At 40.2% G+C, this 19,669-nt stretch overlaps 1 protein-coding gene across 3 annotated transcripts in view; it reads right to left on the bottom strand.

Moving 5' to 3' along the window:
* mindy3 (MINDY lysine 48 deubiquitinase 3) overlaps positions 1-19,669 on the bottom strand; it is a 196,322-nt gene that overhangs the window by 85,197 nt on the left and 91,456 nt on the right. For all 3 annotated transcript variants that reach the window (XM_051935919.1, XM_051935918.1, XM_051935920.1), the window contains one exon: positions 6,719-6,799. In XM_051935919.1, the coding sequence (XP_051791879.1) occupies positions 6,719-6,799 (81 nt within the window). The remainder of the gene's footprint in view (positions 1-6,718; positions 6,800-19,669) is intronic.

Here is a 19,669-nt window from a genome sequence, read left to right as displayed (position 1 = left end):
GCTTTTATAAACACTTTCTACTTGTGTTGAACATCGGGGTAAAAAATCCTCTAAATTCATACTATAGTGACATTGGATTCATTTTGTTTCTTATTAAAAGCAATACAGTCAAAATTACCCACCATTCCAAAGTTAAACTATTTTGTATGCTTACTTAATTTTTTGAATATTTAATTAAAATTGCTTTAGATGCTCTTTCATAATTAGCAGTTATCATGCATATGTGCTTTTGGATACCCCAGGAAGGCACAGATAAGCCAAGTAATACTACTACCACCACCAAAGAAGAGGTGGTGCTGTTGCTAACAGTGTCTCTTGTTCCTTCCTCTGCTCTAGCCATAACCAGGAGATGACACATTGACTCAACACCATCCCCACCCCTTCTGATATAACTGGGTGTACTGAGAGATGAGAATGATGTCTTTTAACCTGAGAAAGCAGACAACACAGAGCTCTCTGAAGCCCAATCTGTTAAAGAGTGGGAGGAGGAGTACAATTCCTTGTTTTATTTCTGTTTGAGAGTTTTTTTTTTCTTGCCAATTTAATGGGGTTGTGGCCGGCTTGTTACCCCAAATATCTGAACCTGCATCTGGCAATTTACTTAGCATTCTTGACATGGAAAAAATTAAATGATTTAAAAAAAAAAAAAAAAAAAACCTCTGCATAGCATTTTAGAAAATTTCTTTGCCTTTTGTATTACCGCAAAAAATGCTATATGTCATTGTAAGGTACTGTACGTGTAGTAAATTTTTACTTGCACTTTACTATTATCCACCTTGCTCTGCTGAGAAGAGAAAACAAAAATCTGCATATTACAACTTTTTAATAATGAAGAAATCCTACAGTGTTTGCTTCATGTTCTTATAGCTCTCTTTTTTGCTAAAGGACACTTGACTCAACATAAAAAACACTGCAGTTTTCTTCCAGTAATAATCATTACCATCCATCCATCCATTATCCAACCTGCTATATCCTAACTACAGGGTCACGGAAGTCTGCTGGAGCCAATCCCAGCCAACACAGGGCGCAAGGCAGGAAACAAACCCCGGGCAGGGCACCAGCCCACCACAGTAATCATTACCATTTTTACAGTAAACATTTAAACTTTATCCATCTGAAATCTTTGACATCAATGAACTAAACATAAAAATTTGTTTTTTGATAAAGTTCTAACTCATTGCTTGAGCACTGCCTAACATAGCTGCTGACTGTGACATTTAACAGACATTCAGTAAAATGGCATAAAACAGTATATGACTAAACAAAGTCTACATTATTAAAAAAATATTGTAAATGTTTCTATTACAACTATGTTTAGATTTCTTTTAGTCCTTTAGATTTCAATGAAAATACGTAAGTGAAAACTTAAGCAAATAAGCCAGATAGATAGATAAGATACTTTATTAACCCCAAGGGGAAATTCACAATAAATAAATCTAGTGACAGTTATTCATGACAAAAACTATTTCAGTAATCAAGGTTGGCTGCAGGGAGTATGTTGATAATGTAATTGGATATAAAAAGTAATATGTAGTGTGCCAATTAACTGAGAGTATAAAAATTGTTCAATGATACCGATGAAGTAAAAATGTAGGGGTTAAATAACCTAATAATGATTAACATATTCTGGCATATCAGTTAGCTGGTGTAAAATAGGAATTGTATACTTCCTCAGACTATAGCACGTAATATACACTGACACAAATAAAGTTCTTCAAACCACATAAATGGTCACTGATTTATACAAGTCTTTTCAGAGTTAGTTCTGCTTAGTAGTTTAGATTGTTTAGCTGTTACTGGTAGACAGCAAAAATGAAACATGGGATAGACAGAGATCATTTTACCAAGGAAAATCACTGTGTTTCACCTGCGAGCATGCACAATAAAATAATAATAAACTACAAAAACAAACTCTAATCAGTATCAGGACTAGAAAATGATAGCAATATTCTGAAATGCTGAGTTAAGCTTTGTACAGGCATATGTTGCTCTGTAAATGAATGCATAAAAAAAGATTGGAGACTAACTTTTAGCATTCTCACAGTGGGTGGAAAGTGAATGGATTGGTAGTGGCTTCAGGATATATTATGAAAGCGAGAACAAATGAGAAGACTGAGCAACTTTGGCTAAGGGCCCACAATTTGAGAAAACATGACTCACTGATTATCACCACCATTCAATTAACTGGATTACAAGACGCAAAACAGAAAGAAAGAAATATGCTATTACAAAGAAATATGTACTACTTCAAGCATAGACATAGAGCCACCATATGTTGGAATGCTGCCTTGCTCTTTTTACCTATAGTATTATGGAGGCATTACTGAATGATTAATGCAACTAATTGGTTGAGGTTCCGATTTCACTGTAATCTCAACAGTGTGATTACAAAGCCTAAGAGAATTTGCATTCTCAAACTCATATTTACTAAAAAACTACAACTAAAATGCATGTGACAAAATTTCTATAGTAACTAACTTAATAACACAACCTGAATAATTCTGTATCATTCAACTATTTTTTTTCCAATTTTTCAACTATTATTATTTATTATGAAATAAAACAATGTTTGCTTAGAAATCAGAAATACAGTAACTAAGATCTGTGGCAAAGCTTTTTCAAAATGTTCAAAGATTACATACATGAAAGTGCTAAAACAAAAATTTCCCTAAAGCTCATAGGAATTGCGATAAGTTTGAATGAACCCCACCAGATCCTTGATTATAATGGATATGCTGGATTGCTGTAGATTCCTTCTGTACATGCTTCGACTAGGAATGACTGAGAAGCGATCTGATGTTTGCAGCTACCTGGCTTGCGGCTTTGGGGCAATCACGCCTGTAACACCCAGTGCTAAATGGATACTGGAACCTCTGGATTCTGAAAGCTATCTTTCATGTGCATCTCGTAAAATCTCCTACTATGCTTCTTTTGGATTTTTTGCTGCTTCGCTATCATCACTCACATGTGCCACCCTACCCTACCCCACCCCGCCCGTTTCACCTTCTCTTCTGCTGCTTCACTACTATCAGATAAGTGATGCTCTATACTATGCTGAAATATTTTCATGACAAATTTGTTTATATTAAACAGTTTGTTCAGAACAAGTGGTCTGACTGGATTGTCCTAAAAGACTCTGGCATTGTGCAGCACCCAAAATATTTACTTCGCGGGTGAGGTCATTGTCACCTTTGAGCTACGAATGAAAGTGTTCTGGGAGCATTTGCTCAGGAATACACCAAGCTACTCATGGCTTTGGAAATAAAGAGCGTCACAGTGCCAAATTCTCAATGTGCTATAATAACCTCTGGCTATGGATCTGTTCACAACTAGCCCTCAGCAGCTAACGCAGCATTGTTTATCAGAATTCATTACAGAGTCCAACCTTGATGTGATATGCATAACAGAAACCTGGCAAAAAACCGAACGTCTTTATGACTCTCTCGGAGGCGACATCATCCGGATACGTTTACTTCTCAGAGGCTCATAGTTCAAGACAATGCGGGGGGTTGCAGTAATTGCTGTATCGAAATTAAACATCACAAGAATCCGAATTGACTGACTGTTCTGGTCTTCCTGTCTTACTTATTTCTTGCCTATCATCACCCCCAAAATACAATTGGTCTTTCTTTTCTGATCTGAGTGATCTTTTAATCCACTTCAGGTCCCTCTCCCACAGAGTCTTTCTTCTTGGCGATTTCAACAACCATATTGACACTCTAACATGTAAACTAAGGAATGAATTCCTGTCCTTACTGGACTATTTTAATGTGGTGCAATATGTTCATTTTCCCACCCACTCTGGTGGTCATATATTGGAACAGTGATTTGTGACTCTCCGATGATAAACCAGTACTTTTCACTGTCTCATTACCTCTACCTCCGCTTACCTGTAAATGTCAAACTTCTTAAGAAACCTTAAAACACTGGCCCCTCTATCCTTGCTGAATCCATTTCTGATCTTTTCCTATCTTCCCCTATTTCATCAATGCTAGATAGTCTTGTTGACTTCTATAACTCAGCCCTTCATTCAGCACTAGATAAAACAACTCCATTAAAACAAAAGTAAGCTTCCTTGAGATGAGGCCAACTACCTGTATACCAACCACACCACACTTCTTAAATCCTACCTTCATGCCATAATCCCAACTGTTACAACAATAATAAACATATCCCTCGACACCGGCATTGTGCCAGCCACTTTTAAAATCACTTCTGTAACCCAAATGTTAAAAAAGTCCGACAATCTTAATTTTTGGCCTCTCGCTCACTTGCCTTTTCTGTCAAAAGTTCTTGAGTGTGCTGTAGCCTCCCAACTCACCAGTTACTTAATCTCTAATAATTTGATGGAACCTTTCCAGTCTGGTTTCAGAGTGTAACACAGCTGCGAAACTGCTCTACTTCAAATAACCAATGATCAATTTAAGGCAGCAGACTCTGGAAAAATCAGCATATTAATTCTGTTAGACCTCAGGGCAGCTTTTAACACTGTCAGACATGACATTCTACTGTCCAGAACCAAGAACATTCCAGGTATCTCTGGCACTGCTCTCCAGTGGTTTAAGTCCTATCTGACAGATAGGCAAGAGTTTGTTAGTCTTGGCAACAGTAGGTCCAGTTCAGTGCCAGTGACACAAGGAGTTTCTCAGAGATCTGTCCTCGGCCTTCTGTATCTATATACACTGTACTTCCCCTTGGCCATATCATTCGTAGTTTTGTACAGGGTTATCATTTTTATGCAGATGATATTCTCTGTTTCAGAATATCATAGAACTCTATTTCAATGTTAAAAGTAAAACTTCATCAGAACATTCTCAGCTCACAACTTGCCTTAGTGAAATTAAAACCTAGATGGAGCAAAACTCTTTAAAATTAAATTGCAAGAAAACTGAATTCCTGCAAATTGGCACTAAAGCACAACTTAAAAAAATGAGATCTTTTCAGTCACTCTTGATGGTGATCTCATCAGACCTTCTAATGCAAGGAATTTTGGTGTCATTTTCAATTCCTTCCTTTCTTACTCCACCCACATAAACCACATTAAGAAATTTTCTTACTTCCATCTCTGAACACACATCCTGTGTTCGCTCGTTCTTTTCCTTTTGTAATGCCGAGAAATTTGACTTTGCTTTTATCACATCCAGCATCGGTTACTGTAACTCCCTACTGGCAGGTGCCCCTTCAAATCTTATATCACAGCATTAATTCAAAACTCTGCTGCAACAGTCTTTACATGAACCACCAACAGCGAACACATCACACCCATCCTGCCACACCTTCACTGGCTCCCTGTGTTTTATACTCAATCCTGTAAAATTCCATTAATAACCTACAAGGCTTTAAATGGTTTTGCACCGGTCTACATTAGTGACCTTCTCCAATGTTATGCTCCTGTGTTGTGCCCCACATTAACTTGAACTCTATGTGTGACAGAGCATTCAGTTGTATAGCGCCCAGACTTTGGAATGGCCTCCCGAAATTAACTACATCAGCTGACTAAATTCATTCTTTTAAAAAACAACTTGAAACTCATCTGTTCAGGAAGGCTTTTACATTAACCTAACTCTCTGCCCCTTCCTTCAGTTTACCTCTCTGCCCAGGTGCTCAGAATATTTTGTGTCTATTATAAATTATGTGATTCGTTCAGGCATTTCTTTTAGTATTGAATTTAGTATTATACTCTGGTTTATTCTTTTGGACAGCACAGTGGCGCAGTGGGTACCCCTGCTGCCTTGCAGTTAGGAGACCCAGGCTCGCTTCCCAGGTCCTCCCTGTGTGGAGTTTGCATGTTCTCCCCGTGTCTGCGTGGGACTCCTCCAGGTACTCCGGTTTCCTCCCACAGTCTAAAGACATGTAGGTTAGGTGCATTGGCGATTCAAAATTGTCCCTAGTGTGTGTCCTACAGTGGGCTGGTGCCCTGCCCAGGGTTTGTTTCCTTCCTTGCGCCCTGTGTTGGCTGGGATTGGCTCCAGCAGACCCCCGTGACCCTGTAGTTAGGATACAGCGGGCTGGGTGATGGATGGATGGGTTTATTCTTTCTGTTATTTGTTTTAATGCTTTTGGATATCCTGTGTTTATATGTTTATTTTTCAATGCAGAAACTATTTGTACCATTTTGTTTTAAGCACCTTGAGCATGGGAAAGGAGCTATATGAATAATAATACTAATAATTATTATTATCATCATCAGATGATCCATATATTGGTAATTTTATTTAAATCAACAATAGAATTAAGTTATCTGATGATTAAGCCCAAAAACAAGCACCTGTTAAACTTGTACATGACGTGTCAACCCCTTTAATCAATGATGCATTTTTAAGCGCAAGACTACATTTCACTGGATATTTTTTTAGACGGTGCTACATTCTTTTGGGTTGTGCATGAAAACCACAGTCATGCTGCTATTCCTGTCACCCTAATGTCTGCACATCACCTGAACACAATGTAGACACATTTAAAGCCACTTAAATCTTAATTCTTGCCTATTTTTCAATTATTTGGTAAAAACCTTTCTGCTTTTAAAAAGAATGACATGGTGCGGTCCCTGACTGGGCCATCCCTCGATCTAAATATATTAGTCAGTCTTAAATTGGATACTAAACCCTAAAACACTCAAATTAAAAATTCTGTGTCAATTTAAATAAAACATAATTGTAAGATATTAATGAAATATGGTCAGTTAACATACTAATAATATGTTTTAAAATAAACATACCTTTGCAAAGAAAACAGTAAGGTGTGTTTCACTGCCAAGTATCCAAATAGGGAATTTTGGAGACTTTAAAAAAGATCCAACCTGTAAACAGATGCAAAATTAGCTTTTAATGGAGAGCTGGAAAACAAATAATGCAAAAAATTATTACAGATTCTCCAAACTGATATCAACGTGAATTAACAAAAAAAGGACATGTGTAGTGACTGATAAATGTTGGGCTAGAAAGTGACTGAGTTTGTACAAGTATAAAGCAAGAGAAAAACAGGAGGCAAGTACAGTGATCCCTCGCTATATCGCGCTTCGTCTTTCGCGGCTTCACTCCATCGCGGATTTTAAATGTAAGCATATGTGAATATATAGCGCGGATTTTTCACTGCTTCGCGGATGTCTGCGGTCTACAGACCATGTGCTTCCTCAGTTGATTTGCCCATTTGAATTCAAACAAGGGACACTATTGGCGGATGGCTGAGAAGCTACCCAATCAGAGCACGCGGTTAAGCTCCTGGGTGCTGTGCTAACTCTTGAGCGTCTCGCGACCATTCTACGAATGGCAAAAGATCTCCAGACATCAGTTGAAGAATGGGATCTGCAAATGATTCGTTCTTTGCAATTTAAAAATGATCTTGACGGCGCTACGGAAGTGTATAGGAACCTCTTTACACAAATGAAAAAGCAGCGCCAGCAACTGCCCATCATGATGTTCCTTTCACGCAAAACACTGCCTAGTACGCCTTCAGTGGAAGAAGATGACGGCGGTGCTACACAGTCGCCTGAAGAGGCTCCTTTAGAACAGCTGTGACAGTGCAGTAAATGTCATCGTTATCTGACAAGTTGGCGAGTATCCAAAACTATTTTTCTACGTACTTAGTACATGTATGTACGTTTATTGTAACTGCACACATTTTATACAATTTTTTCCTTGCATTGTTCGTATTTATTGCCGGTGGCCTGTCTATCGTAATGGCTGTAACAAATGTGATATCGGAGACGCTCTACAGTATCTTTAAAATAACATTTTGGTTTTATGTACAGCATTTACATGTTATAGATTTTTCACGTATTTTTATATTACCTACTCAATTACAGTATGTTTAAAACTGTATTACGTATTAAATAAAACTCCTCAATGATATACGATACGTATGTTTGTGAGTAGTATATAAACTGTGTTTACATACATAATTTCAATACATAATTTCAACGAATCTTACCTAATAACTAAGAGAATATAAAGGGTTTATGCTGTATAACTGTACGGGGAATATTTATAAATCATGTGGGAGAGTTTATAAAGGACTTAAAATATATAAAAATAACCATATAAACATATGGTTTCTACTTCGCGGATGGCTCTGGAACGCAACCCCCACGATGGAGGAGGGATTACTGTATAAGAACTTATTTAGGAAGTAAAAGTATTCACTGATCCATAAAGTCATTAGACTAAAAGACACTTTGGGAGAAAATATTGTTGGGCTGAAGTTAGTAGGCCAAGGTGCTTCTTTTAATTATTTCTGTAACAGCAAATTATGCTTCACTTCATTGCTTTATTGTCCATAAATTTCATATTTCAAATTTGCATGTACTGCAAGAGACAAATAATTTGCAGAAACTATGGTTTCAAACATGATAAACATTATAAGTCTAACTTGTTACTGGCTTGGATGACAATACAGATCCATGTCAAGTTTGCTAAAGGCAGGCTTATAGAAGGTCAGAGTAAGGTGCATGCACTGGCTTAGGTACTCTTTAGTGAATCTGTTGTGAGACAGACAGACAGACAGACACTTTATTAATCCCAAGGGGAAATTCACATACTCCAGCAGTAGCAGCATACGGATACAAAAAACAATATTAAAGAGTAATAAAAATGCAGGTGAAAACAGACAATAACTTTGAATAATGTTAATGTTTACCCCCCCCCCGGGTGTAATTGAAGAGTCGCATAGTTTGGGGGAGGAATATCTCCTCAGTCTGTCAGTACAGAAGGACAGTGACGGTAGTCTGTCACTGAAGCTGCTCCTCTGTCTGAAGATCACACTGTTTAGTGGATGCAGTGGATTTTCCATAATTGATAGGAGCCTGCCGAGCGCCCGTCACTCTGCCACGGATGTCAAACTGTCCAGCTCCATGCCTACAATAGAGCCTGCTTTCCTCACCAGTTTGTCCAGGCGTGAGGCGTCCTTCTTAATGCTACCTCCCCAGCACACCACCGCGTAGAAGAGGACGCTCACCACAACCGTCTGATAGAACATCTGCAGCATCTTATTGCAGATGAAGGACGCCAGTCTTCTAAGGAAGTATAGCCGGCTCTGTCCTCTCTTGCACAGAGAATCAGTATTGGCAGTTCAGTCTAATTTATCATCCAGCTGCACTCCCAGGTATTTATAGGTCTGTACCCTCTGCACACAGTCAGCTCCGACGATCACGGGGTCCAGGAAGGGCCTGGGCCTCCTAAAATCCACCACCAGCTTCTTGGTTTTGCTGGTGTTCAGTTGTAGGTGGTTTGAGTCGCACCATTTAACAAAGACCTTGATTAGGTTCATATACTCCTCCTCCTGCCCACTCCTGATGCAGCCCACGATAGCAGTGTCGTCAGCGAACTTTTGCACGTGGCAGGACTCCGAGTTGTATTGGAAGTCCAATGTATATAGGCTGAACAGGACCGGAGAAAGTACAGTCCCCTGTGGCGCTCCTGTGTTGCTGACCATAATGTCAGACCTGCAGTTCCCGAGACGCACATACTGAGGTCTGTTTGTAAGATAGTGGCATGGATCGTGGACTAGGTATGCCTCTGTCCAAGTGGGAGAGTGATCGGTGTAGCATACAGATGATGGCATCCTCCACACCTTCTCCTGGTATGCGAACTTCAGAGGGTCGAGGGCGTGGTGTACCTGTGGCCTCAGGTGGCGAAGCAGCAGCCGCTCCATGGTCTTCATCACATATGACGTCAGAGCGACAGGCCGGAAGTCGTTCAGCTCACTAGAACGTGATACCTTTGGGACTGGGGTGATGCAAGATGTTTTCCAAAGCCTCGGTACTCTCCCCTGTTCCAGGCTCAGGTTGAAGATGCGCTGTAGAGGACTCCCCAGCTCCAGTGCACAGACCTTCAGCAGTCGTGGTTTACTCCATCTGGACCCGTTGCTTTGCTGGCATGAAGTCTCCTCAGCTCTCTGCTCAACTGCACTGCTGTAATTGTGGGTGGGAATGTCTTTCCTATGCTGGTATCAGCAGAAGGATGGGTGGAGGGTGCAGTACTCCGAGGTGAGAGTGGGTTAGGGTGGTCAAACCTGTTAAAGAAGTTGTTCATTTGGTTTGCTCTCTCCACGTCTCTCTCGATGGTGGCACCCCGCTTCAAGCTGCAGCCAGTGATGATCTTCATCCCATCCCACACTTCTTTCATGCTGTTATTCTGCAACTTCTTGTGATGATGCGGGTTTGGCTCCATGCTCCCATCTTCTGTTAGGGAACCCTACACTGTCGATAATGTTACCAAGATGAGCTAGACAGTGAGGCAATAACAATGAGCAAGGGGATGGTACATAAATGTGCAAAGTGCTTTTATTCAAAGTAACCCAACAGTGTTCAAAGTAAAGTGCAGCAGTGCATTCAAAAGTTCAATAAATAATCCAATAAAAGAAACGTGTGGAGGTTAAAAATACACAAACACAACAATCCTTTAAAGGATTAAAACGTTCATCAGGAAGCAGTCTTTAAAAACAAATGACAAGCCCGGTGCTTCTTTTCTGTTAGTGTCTCACCTGCTTCTCCCATGCGGGCCCTGCAACAGGCGAGACGCTCTCAATGCAGCAGACCTTCTGCCTACTCCTCCTGCTACTGTCAGTCGCCTTTCCGATCCTTGGCTCCGGTCGGCTCCCCCTGACAGTGACCTGGGAAGTCCTCCAACGGCCAAGGATCTCACGTGGAGGACACTGCATCCCAAATCCTGAATCTCGCTTCCATCCGCAGCCCCATGCAGAGAGTCACCCATCTCCCGGTCACTCCCATCCTTCCCAAAACAAACACTGTGGGAGCGACAACCAGTACTACGCTCTGGGTGTCGGCCTAACACCCAGGCTGTCTGCTCAGCTGCCTCGAGCCTGCTCTTGCTCGCTCTCTCTCTCTTGCTTGCTTTCTTCCTTCTGCAACCTCCGTCTTTTTCTTTCTCCTCGTTCTATTATCTTTTTTTTCTTAATAATCCCCCTAACCGTCTCAGGCTTCTCTATATATGCGGAGAGGACATGGCAGCTGCAGCGCATTAGCCCCAGGAACAATCATGGATGTGGGCAATCTCTCACCTGTGCACTTAGGTGAGAAACGCCCACACCGCAGATTGCCCTGAGACGCTACAGCCACCACGCCCCCTCGCTAAGCCAAGAGCGCGGCGATTATTCATTTAAAAACGAACTGGCCTTTGCTGGAAGAGCTGTGCACCCATATCACCACACTTCTGTTCCAGCTTTCTCCTGTACTGCTCCTTCGCCGCCCTGAGCTGGACTCGGAGTTCCTTCTGCATGCGCTTGAGCTCATGCTGATCACCGCCTTTAAAAGCCATTTTCTTCTGGTTCAAAAGGCCCTTGATGTCACTTGTAATCCATGGCTTGTTGTTAGCGTAGCAGCGTACTGTTCTTACTGGAACTACGATGTTCATACAGAAGTTGATGTAGTCAGTAGTGCAGTCAACAACCTCCTCAATGTTCTCACTATGTGATCCCTGCAGGATATCCCAGTCTGTAGTTCTAAAGCAGTCTCTCAGAGCCTGCTCTGCCTCAGGGAACCACTTCCTGAATGAGTGTTTGGTTGTATGTAGCTCCCTCACTCTTGGTTTGTAGTGAGGCTGAAGCAGAACCAGGTTATGATCTGCTTTCCCAAGTGCAGGCAGCGGGGTGGTGCTGTATGCGTCTTTAACGTTTGCATACAGTAAGTCAATAGTCTTATTTCTCCGGGTGTTACAGTCCACATACTGGGAGAAGGCAGGTAATGTTTTGTCCAGTGTCACATGGTTAAAATCTCCAGCGATTAGCACAAGCGCCTCAGGGTGCTGCATTTGTAACTTAGCAACAGCAGAATGGATAATGTCACTCGCTATCTCCACGTCCACCCGAAGAGGGATGTAAACAATAAAAACAATGACGTGTCCAAACTCTCTGGGCAAGTAATAGGGACGCAAATTTACTGCCAACAGTTCGATGTCCCTGCAGCAAATGGAGATTTTGACATTTACATGTCCAGAGTTACACCACCTTGTATTGACATAGAGAGCTAGACCTCCTCCTTTGTGCTTCCCGCAGGTGCTCTAACTGTGCTAAACCCGGGTAGCTCCACGTTAGCATCTGGGATGGTGGTAGTTAGCCACGTTTCACAAAAGCACAACAAACTGCATTCTCTGTAGGTTCTGACATTTTTCATCAGCGCAGCCAGTTCGTCGATCTTATTTGATATTGAGTTCACATTTCCCAGGATCACAGAAGGCACCGAAGGCTTAAAATGCCACTTTCTCGCAAGCCGCTTCATTTTTAGCTTAGTGCCGGCTCTGCTGCCACGATACCGCCTTCTTACCTCGTTGGTAAGTTGACTACTTGAATAGACGAGTCTCGGCGTGTAAAAATCCATGTCCATGTTGTAAAAGTAAAAGTGTCCATGGAACGAATCCACATAAAAGAAAGTGATAGGAGTTATCAATAAAAAGATAATTAAAAAAAAAAGAGAAAAATAAAAAGGTAGAAAAATAAAGTACACGGAGCTGCTGAAAAGGCTGCCACTCTCGGCGGTGCTCGAGTTATTATCACGTATTGCTATGCAGACTGCACCCAAACTATTCATGATTCCTATTCATTGAACTTTAATCATGTTTTGCCTTATTGACACTGGATAACATTGTCTTGGCTTTAGCTGGGCACGTACTGTGGGTAGTTGGAGTAAAAAGGTTTTGGACAAAAAAGAACTTCACTGTGTGGAGTGCCCTGATAGAAGAAAAGTACCATTCAATTAGCAGTGTCAAATGGGAGATTTTTGAGACCCCGTCAATCCCCCAATTGTGCCATGTGCCGACACTCTGTAAACACAGGCAGGGACTGGTTGTCCACTGCTAGTGCAACTGCAAGTTCACAGGCTCCCTGCATAATGCATCTGTCACCTGCTGGTTGATGTGGGGGTACATTTAACACCAGCTGCTGAACAGGCCATGTGCTCACTTTCTGTCTCCTTGTTTGTGCAAGAAGGCTATCTGTTTTTTTGATCTGAGAACGGAGCAAACTCAGGACGATGCCATCTTTCCTGCTTGCATGCCGTGTGTATTTGAGTGAAAGCTCCCGTTTGAATAAATGCTTTGAGAATGTTCCTGTCATCCCAATAAAGCTGATTTTTTGGAAGCCTGGACTCAAATCCTTCTCTCTTGTGCAAGTCTGTGACCCACAAATCAAACAATGATATGCACAGCGGGAAAGTGCTGCGTTCTCTCCTTCAGATCAGTCAGCAACCTAAGCCTAAATACTTCAAAGTGTATGTGAAATGGTAATTTTTTTTCCCCCCCAAGTAGCTCTCTAAATCTTGCACCGATTTCCTTGAAGCCCTAGTAGCTATCAGTAGAACGGTACACATACTGTTAACAGGGTCTTCTTTTGGAAGATTTAAAAAAAAAAAAAAAAAAAAAAAAATTTCGATGACAAGCCATTTGAAACCACTGACTTATTGAAAATCTTTTCCACATGCCCACAAAAACAACAAATGAAATGTCACTTGCAAGAAACTCAGATAGTTTGTTTAATGATTGGGAAAGAGAATTTTTGCTATACATTGTGCTCTGACACAATGACTTATGATGTGGACCACTTGTCCCACACTAGCAGACAACATTTAGTTTGCGACCTTAGTTCCTAAAATACCATTTAAGCCAACAATAGCCAGCCGTTATCTATCATTATTAACACATTAATAAACCATCAGAGGCATTAACTATCATTCATTGTACACAGACATGTGATATATGGTCAATAGGTGCTAAAAAACCCACATATCTTATGTTTCAGCATTTCTTCTTGCAGTCACCAGCAGCAGCACTGGTTTTACTAAAGTATGAGGGAACGCTTGGCAAGTCTTTCAGTATGTTGGATAGGGCTGCAATGATTAGTCGACGTAATCAACAACATCGATTACAAAAAATCGTTGACACTGATTTTTTATTGACGTGTCATAAACAGAACCTTCAAAAGAGGCTCCAGTCACAAAGAACCACATTGATTTTTGTAACTGCAATGCACTACATGAACGTCTGGGGGCAGCATCGTTTGTTATTGTTTGTAAAGACTGAACACAGTCCTACCCATAGACATAGAATAACTAGACGCCGCATGACCTGCAGCATCGTATGTCAACGTCGCTGCCATATTGCGAGTGGCACTGCTGTGGAGTGCAGTAGTGCATAAAGATGCCTCATGCATGTGCTGCTTGGGATTGTACAAACCGCTGTACGCTCCAAACCAGATCCCAGGGGATTAGATTTCATAGGTAAGGCTAAACAATTGTTTTGGCCATTAGAAAATCCTGTTTTATAATCTTAACTTTAGCTACGCCAGGCTAAGATAGCAAAGCTATGCATTCATGTGCTGTGTTACCATGGTAATTACATTGTCTTTATAATATCCTCAGACTGACAGCTGTGGTTGATCGATTTTGTGGGGACAGACAGACAAGTATGTACTGTAAATCTATCACTTTGTACAATTTCTGAAGCCAAACTGTTCATAGCAGTGCAGGTTTTTTCTTTCTCAAGAAATTCACCTGAAAAAAAGAGTAAAGATCTGTAAAAGTGGTGCATGTGTGTTTTAGGGGGCTGGAATAACATCCCTTCAGCTGGTCAGTTTCAGGCCATTTTCCGTCATCTCATGGTTTCGGTGTGGTGCCTCTCCAAGCACATCTGGAAACGTGGCAGCACAGGATGAGACTGTCTCCCTGTCTGCTGTAGATGTCCTCTACACCAGCAGAGCTTCCATCCCCTTTTGCAAATATTCCTGCAATTGTATGTGACCATAGCTACTTACCAACCTGCTTTAGTGGCCTTGTGGAAAATGCCCTGGTTTATATTTCAGGGTTTGTCGTTCAACAGATTTTGAGAAAGCTGTCCTGTGATGTGTGCCGTGCTAGTTTGGTGACAGATGCTGTACCGGCATCATATGATTAAAGCTACCACTTGCTCACATTAAAAAACAAAGGAGGTTTGAGGATTCCTTCTGAGGGTACAGTCAAGGTGGTCAAAGTAGCCGAGTGTGTTATCTGACAGTCAACATTAGGGCAAGCTGTATCTTTGATCAATCAGTTTGTTCGGGCTGAGATTGGTTCAGATGATGTGTTTTTTCTCAAGAACACATTGAGGAAACGGTCTGAAATTGACAACCATCATTTTATGCTCATGTCTTTAGTTGGGTCTGTCTTCTACAAACTAAGGCTGCACCATTTTGCCAGACTGAATACTCTTAAATTACAGAGTGGCAACATATTAAACAGTTCTGTTTCAAGGATTTTAGATCCTATTGTGCATGTGCATGTGCGTGTGTGAGAGAGAGAGGGAGATTGAGAGAGGAATGAGTGAAATGTTTTCAGAAATTATTAAGCCAATTTATATACAATAAAATTTTTATTTTTGTCATTGAGTGTATCATTTCACTGTTAAAAGAAAGACCAGACTGCCATTTGCTGTCTTACTATTTTGACTTTCAGACATTGGTCGAGTTTTCGTCTCAATAATTGCCATTATTAATGTACAAATGGATATAAATAATTGCATTCAAATGATTTGCCAAAATCTGTTGTATGTAAACGATGCTGTTTTAAACCTGGTTTCCACGTCTACCTATTGTGGCAGACCGCTGGGGATGGTACTCAGCTGGGACGCCCGGGAGGACCAGAGGAGGGCTTGCGCCTCCTCCAGACCACGAGGGGTCGACCGCCCTGGTTGTGTTGGGAGCCACAGGTGCAGGGCTTGGAAGCCCAACCCTGTAGGGGCCCATGGTCACCGCCAGGGGGTGCCCCAGTGCCTAGAGAGTGCTGGACCTCAGCACTTCCGCCACACCCAGAAGTGCTGGGGGAAGAAGACAGGGGACACCCGGAGGGCTTCCGGGCACGCAGCCGGCACTTCCGCCACACAGGGGAGTATCCGCGGAGGAGTGTCAGGAAGCACCTGGAGCTCATCCGGGCTTGTATAAAAGGGGCCGCCTCCCTTCAGACAGTGACTTGAGTCAGGTGGAAGTTGGACGACATCGGGAGGAAGGCAAGGAGGCGGCCTGAAGAAAGGAAAAGGCATTGTGTGGTGGCCAGGACTTTTGGGGTCTTTAGGGGTTGTGTGGCACAATTGTAAATAGTATAGGTGTAAATAAACATGTGTTGGGTGACATTAACGTGTCTGTGTCCGGGCCAAGCTCCACACTGTATTAGTTTAAATGACACTTTTGCCACTTGCAATATGGCAGACTCTCTGACGTATCATGTCGACTAGGCAAGATGGTGAATGCGGCATCTACCTATATATGTCTATGGTCCTACCAACGAAGAAGAATGTCTGAGGAGAAAAACGTAGAGTAAAATAAAAGTGGTTGCAATGGCGAGTCGGATAGAGAAGGGGGAAGGAGATAGAAAAAAACATTGAGACAGAAACTTTCTAAAGTGTGGGAGCACTTCACTGAAAAAGAAAAAAAAAAGTTGAATGCAGATTATGCAAAGCGGAGCTTTCTTTTCACGGCAGCACCACCGAGATGCATGAGCATCAGAAACACAAGCATCCTGGTGCTGTGATGCCACCGTCTCTTGAGAGGTAAGTTTTAGCGAGTAAAGTTAGTATCACGTTAACGTTGAGGTTTGTACTATAATGTGTATATCAAGGTTTCGACAATGATAGTTAACCTTTAAATCGCCATATACTTGGGGTTAATGCATCCCTGGACGCCAAATACTTTTTAGCTGCACTTTTTAAGTAAATGTCACAACTCACAAAGAAAGTGTGAAATTTTAATGGAACACATTTTTTTCATGCAAAAAGCACCACAATTACTGCAACACTGATCATTTTACACACTGCAAATGAACTGTAAAAACTATTAAAAAAAAAAAAACTACTGTAACAATCTGTTATTATATGTTCAAGGTGCAACTGCACGCCATTGATTCAGTAAATCACCGAGCCAACTGCGCTTGAACTGGCAGCACGCAAACCCACAGAAGTAAGTGCTGATGATTGCAGGCCAGTCTAGTGCAGTGGCTGAATCCTAGGGACAGTGATGCTGCAGTTCTGGTGGAAGGCAAATGAGGCAAAGCATCCCACTCTTGCCTTATTGGCAAAATCATTCTTGTGTATTCCTACTACCTCTACTCCCTCTGAGCATCTCTTCTCAGCAGCTGGGAACATTGTCTCAAAGAAGAGAGCCAGCCTCACACCAGAGCATGTTGAAACGCTCACGTTCCTGCACTGCAATCAGGAATATATGAACTGAATCTTTTATAAACTGTACATTATTGTTTAATTTTATTTGAATTGAAGCTTTATTTAAACCTGTGGACTTTAAGACACACCAGTGGCCATTTTTGGTTAAGTTAAATGCACTTTTTTTGTTTAAAGACTATGTGCACTTTAGTTTATATTGTTTAATGTATTTCTTTTTTATTGTGATGGTCACACTAATATAAAAACATCTGATTATTTTCAAATTCACATGTTTCACTGGTTGTTTTAATTTGATTAATATTAACTTTAAATCGTGTTAATGCAGAGACATCAGGGTGACATTCACAGGTGGACAGACGTGAGCAGATGAGGTAAGACATGCACTGGAGCCCAGAACAGGATGTGCAACCACAAATCGCAAGCATCAAAATAGTCAGGCATGAAATAATCATGACTAATCTGGGGGAAAAAAAAAAAAAATCGAACGATTAGTCAACTACTAAAATAATCATTAGTTGCAGCCCTAATGTTGGAGGTATTATATCATCACACATTTCTATTGCAAGCCATTCTGTTTTCCAATGGTTGGCATATTGATCCATTCAATAGCTGAGGGATGTTGTGTTGGCAGCTATATATTGCATCAGGCTTCACAGTAGCTGGTTGTACAGTGAATCTGTCCGTTTTATGGATGACAACATTTATGTAATCAGTACCTTAAAGCAGGAGAGGGAGAAGTGGAATAAAACAAAAACAAATCCAATAGAAGTGTCAAAACTAAGTTTTGGTCATGCACATTAAATCACTACTAATTACACATAAACCTGGAGATTTTTTTTTGCCTTTACTCTTGTGTGAAATATCAGTGGGTCATCTTTGCCCTTAATTATTAACACTAACATAATAGCTAAAATACATTTTTCTACTTGTTTAATTGCACAATAGAAACCATTATCTTTGACTATATAATACCGCTAAAAGTTCATTGAAATTTTAATCTTAATTAACTACATTTATCTAAACCTACTGTGCAACTAACACATATTTATTCAGTTTTCTTTAAATAACTTATGATTCGTACAGTAGACAGTGAATGTTTAGTAGTAATAGGTATGATAGAAAGTAAATAACTTTTTTGGCACTGGAAGGAAATATAAAGGAAAAAGGTCACAACTATCTTAAGTTACACATTTGCAAGTCAAAGAAATGACAGTCAAAAGAAAAAAAAATGTTATATTTCAAATAATTTGCACTTAAATGTTTAAATTAACCAGATTACATTAGCTTTCTGTTATCAATAAAACACATGACCACTTTAAGTACAAATCTTTGCTCTGTTATGGTTGTATTATTATATAATGGATCAGATGATGTTGAATTATTGAGAAAAATATTCAATCAATTATTTTAAAATTACTCCTGAAACAATTATTTAGATAATAAATTAATCTGATGATTACACCTTTGATTAATGGATTTTTAAAAGCACAACATTGTATTAAAGTTGAAATGCAATTATTTTATTAATGAACATGAAAACTGAAAATGTTATTCCTCATTTAGCACGTTGCACTCTTTCTGGCAACAACACATGTACTGAATAAGCAACAATTTTTTTTTTTTTTTTTTTTTTTTAAAACATTTTATACAAATGTTTAATGCAGAACAAATGTAATGACTACTCGGTTCATGGTACTTGATCCATAATAATCTTTACAAATATTATAAAGGATTTGCTGCATTTGAGTATGAATTACATTTGTGGGATTAACATTTATTTGTTAGCCATAGTTTGGGGCAGTTTTATTGCTGTAGAGACTAATGCCGTTTCTGAAAATTGACCTATGCAGGACATTTAAATCTCTTTTTCATTGTAAAATGTTCCTAACTCACCTGTTGTGTGAACTTAATTCTGTGGATGTGTTGAATATTCTCTCTTCTGGTGTTCATGCATGTTCCACTGCTAGCAAGTGCAGCACTTTGCAGAGTTAGGAAAATCAAGTGCTCTTATGCTGGCACTAGATTCCTCCATTCATTATTAATTTGTTTTCTCACTCTTAATAAATGTACATGTGAGGTAACTAGCCAATTAATCCATAATTTAAAAATGCTGGTGTCAAATTTTGTTATTGAGTTGGTGTTGCAGCTCTGTTGCATATGTTAATATCACTTCAAATGCTGGGGTAGAATTAAACCTGCTTGACCGTGAATTGAATGAATTTCCATATCTGAAGAAAAATAGTTCTGCGCCTCTGGTATTTTTGGGAAAGAGGCATAATATTTATAAAATGGCAGCAGCAAACTAAACAAACAGTCAGACAGAAAAAAATAAATAATCATACAAATATAATTTATCATATATGACAAAGCACCTGATGCTAAAACAAAACTAAGAAGCATGTACACATACACTTCTTTTAATTCTCACTGGGATCTAAACCCCAAACCTGAACAAAAGTTTATTTGCTAAAGCACTTAAAAACTGAGTAAGTTAAAAATACAACATTTTAGACAAAATG

Source organism: Erpetoichthys calabaricus, chromosome 13 (genome assembly GCF_900747795.2).
Source record: "Erpetoichthys calabaricus chromosome 13, fErpCal1.3, whole genome shotgun sequence".
In the NCBI taxonomy this organism is placed as follows: domain Eukaryota; kingdom Metazoa; phylum Chordata; class Cladistia; order Polypteriformes; family Polypteridae; genus Erpetoichthys; species Erpetoichthys calabaricus.
The sequence above is the reverse complement of the archived record's forward strand: the minus strand, read 5'-3'. Positions and strand labels throughout refer to the sequence as shown.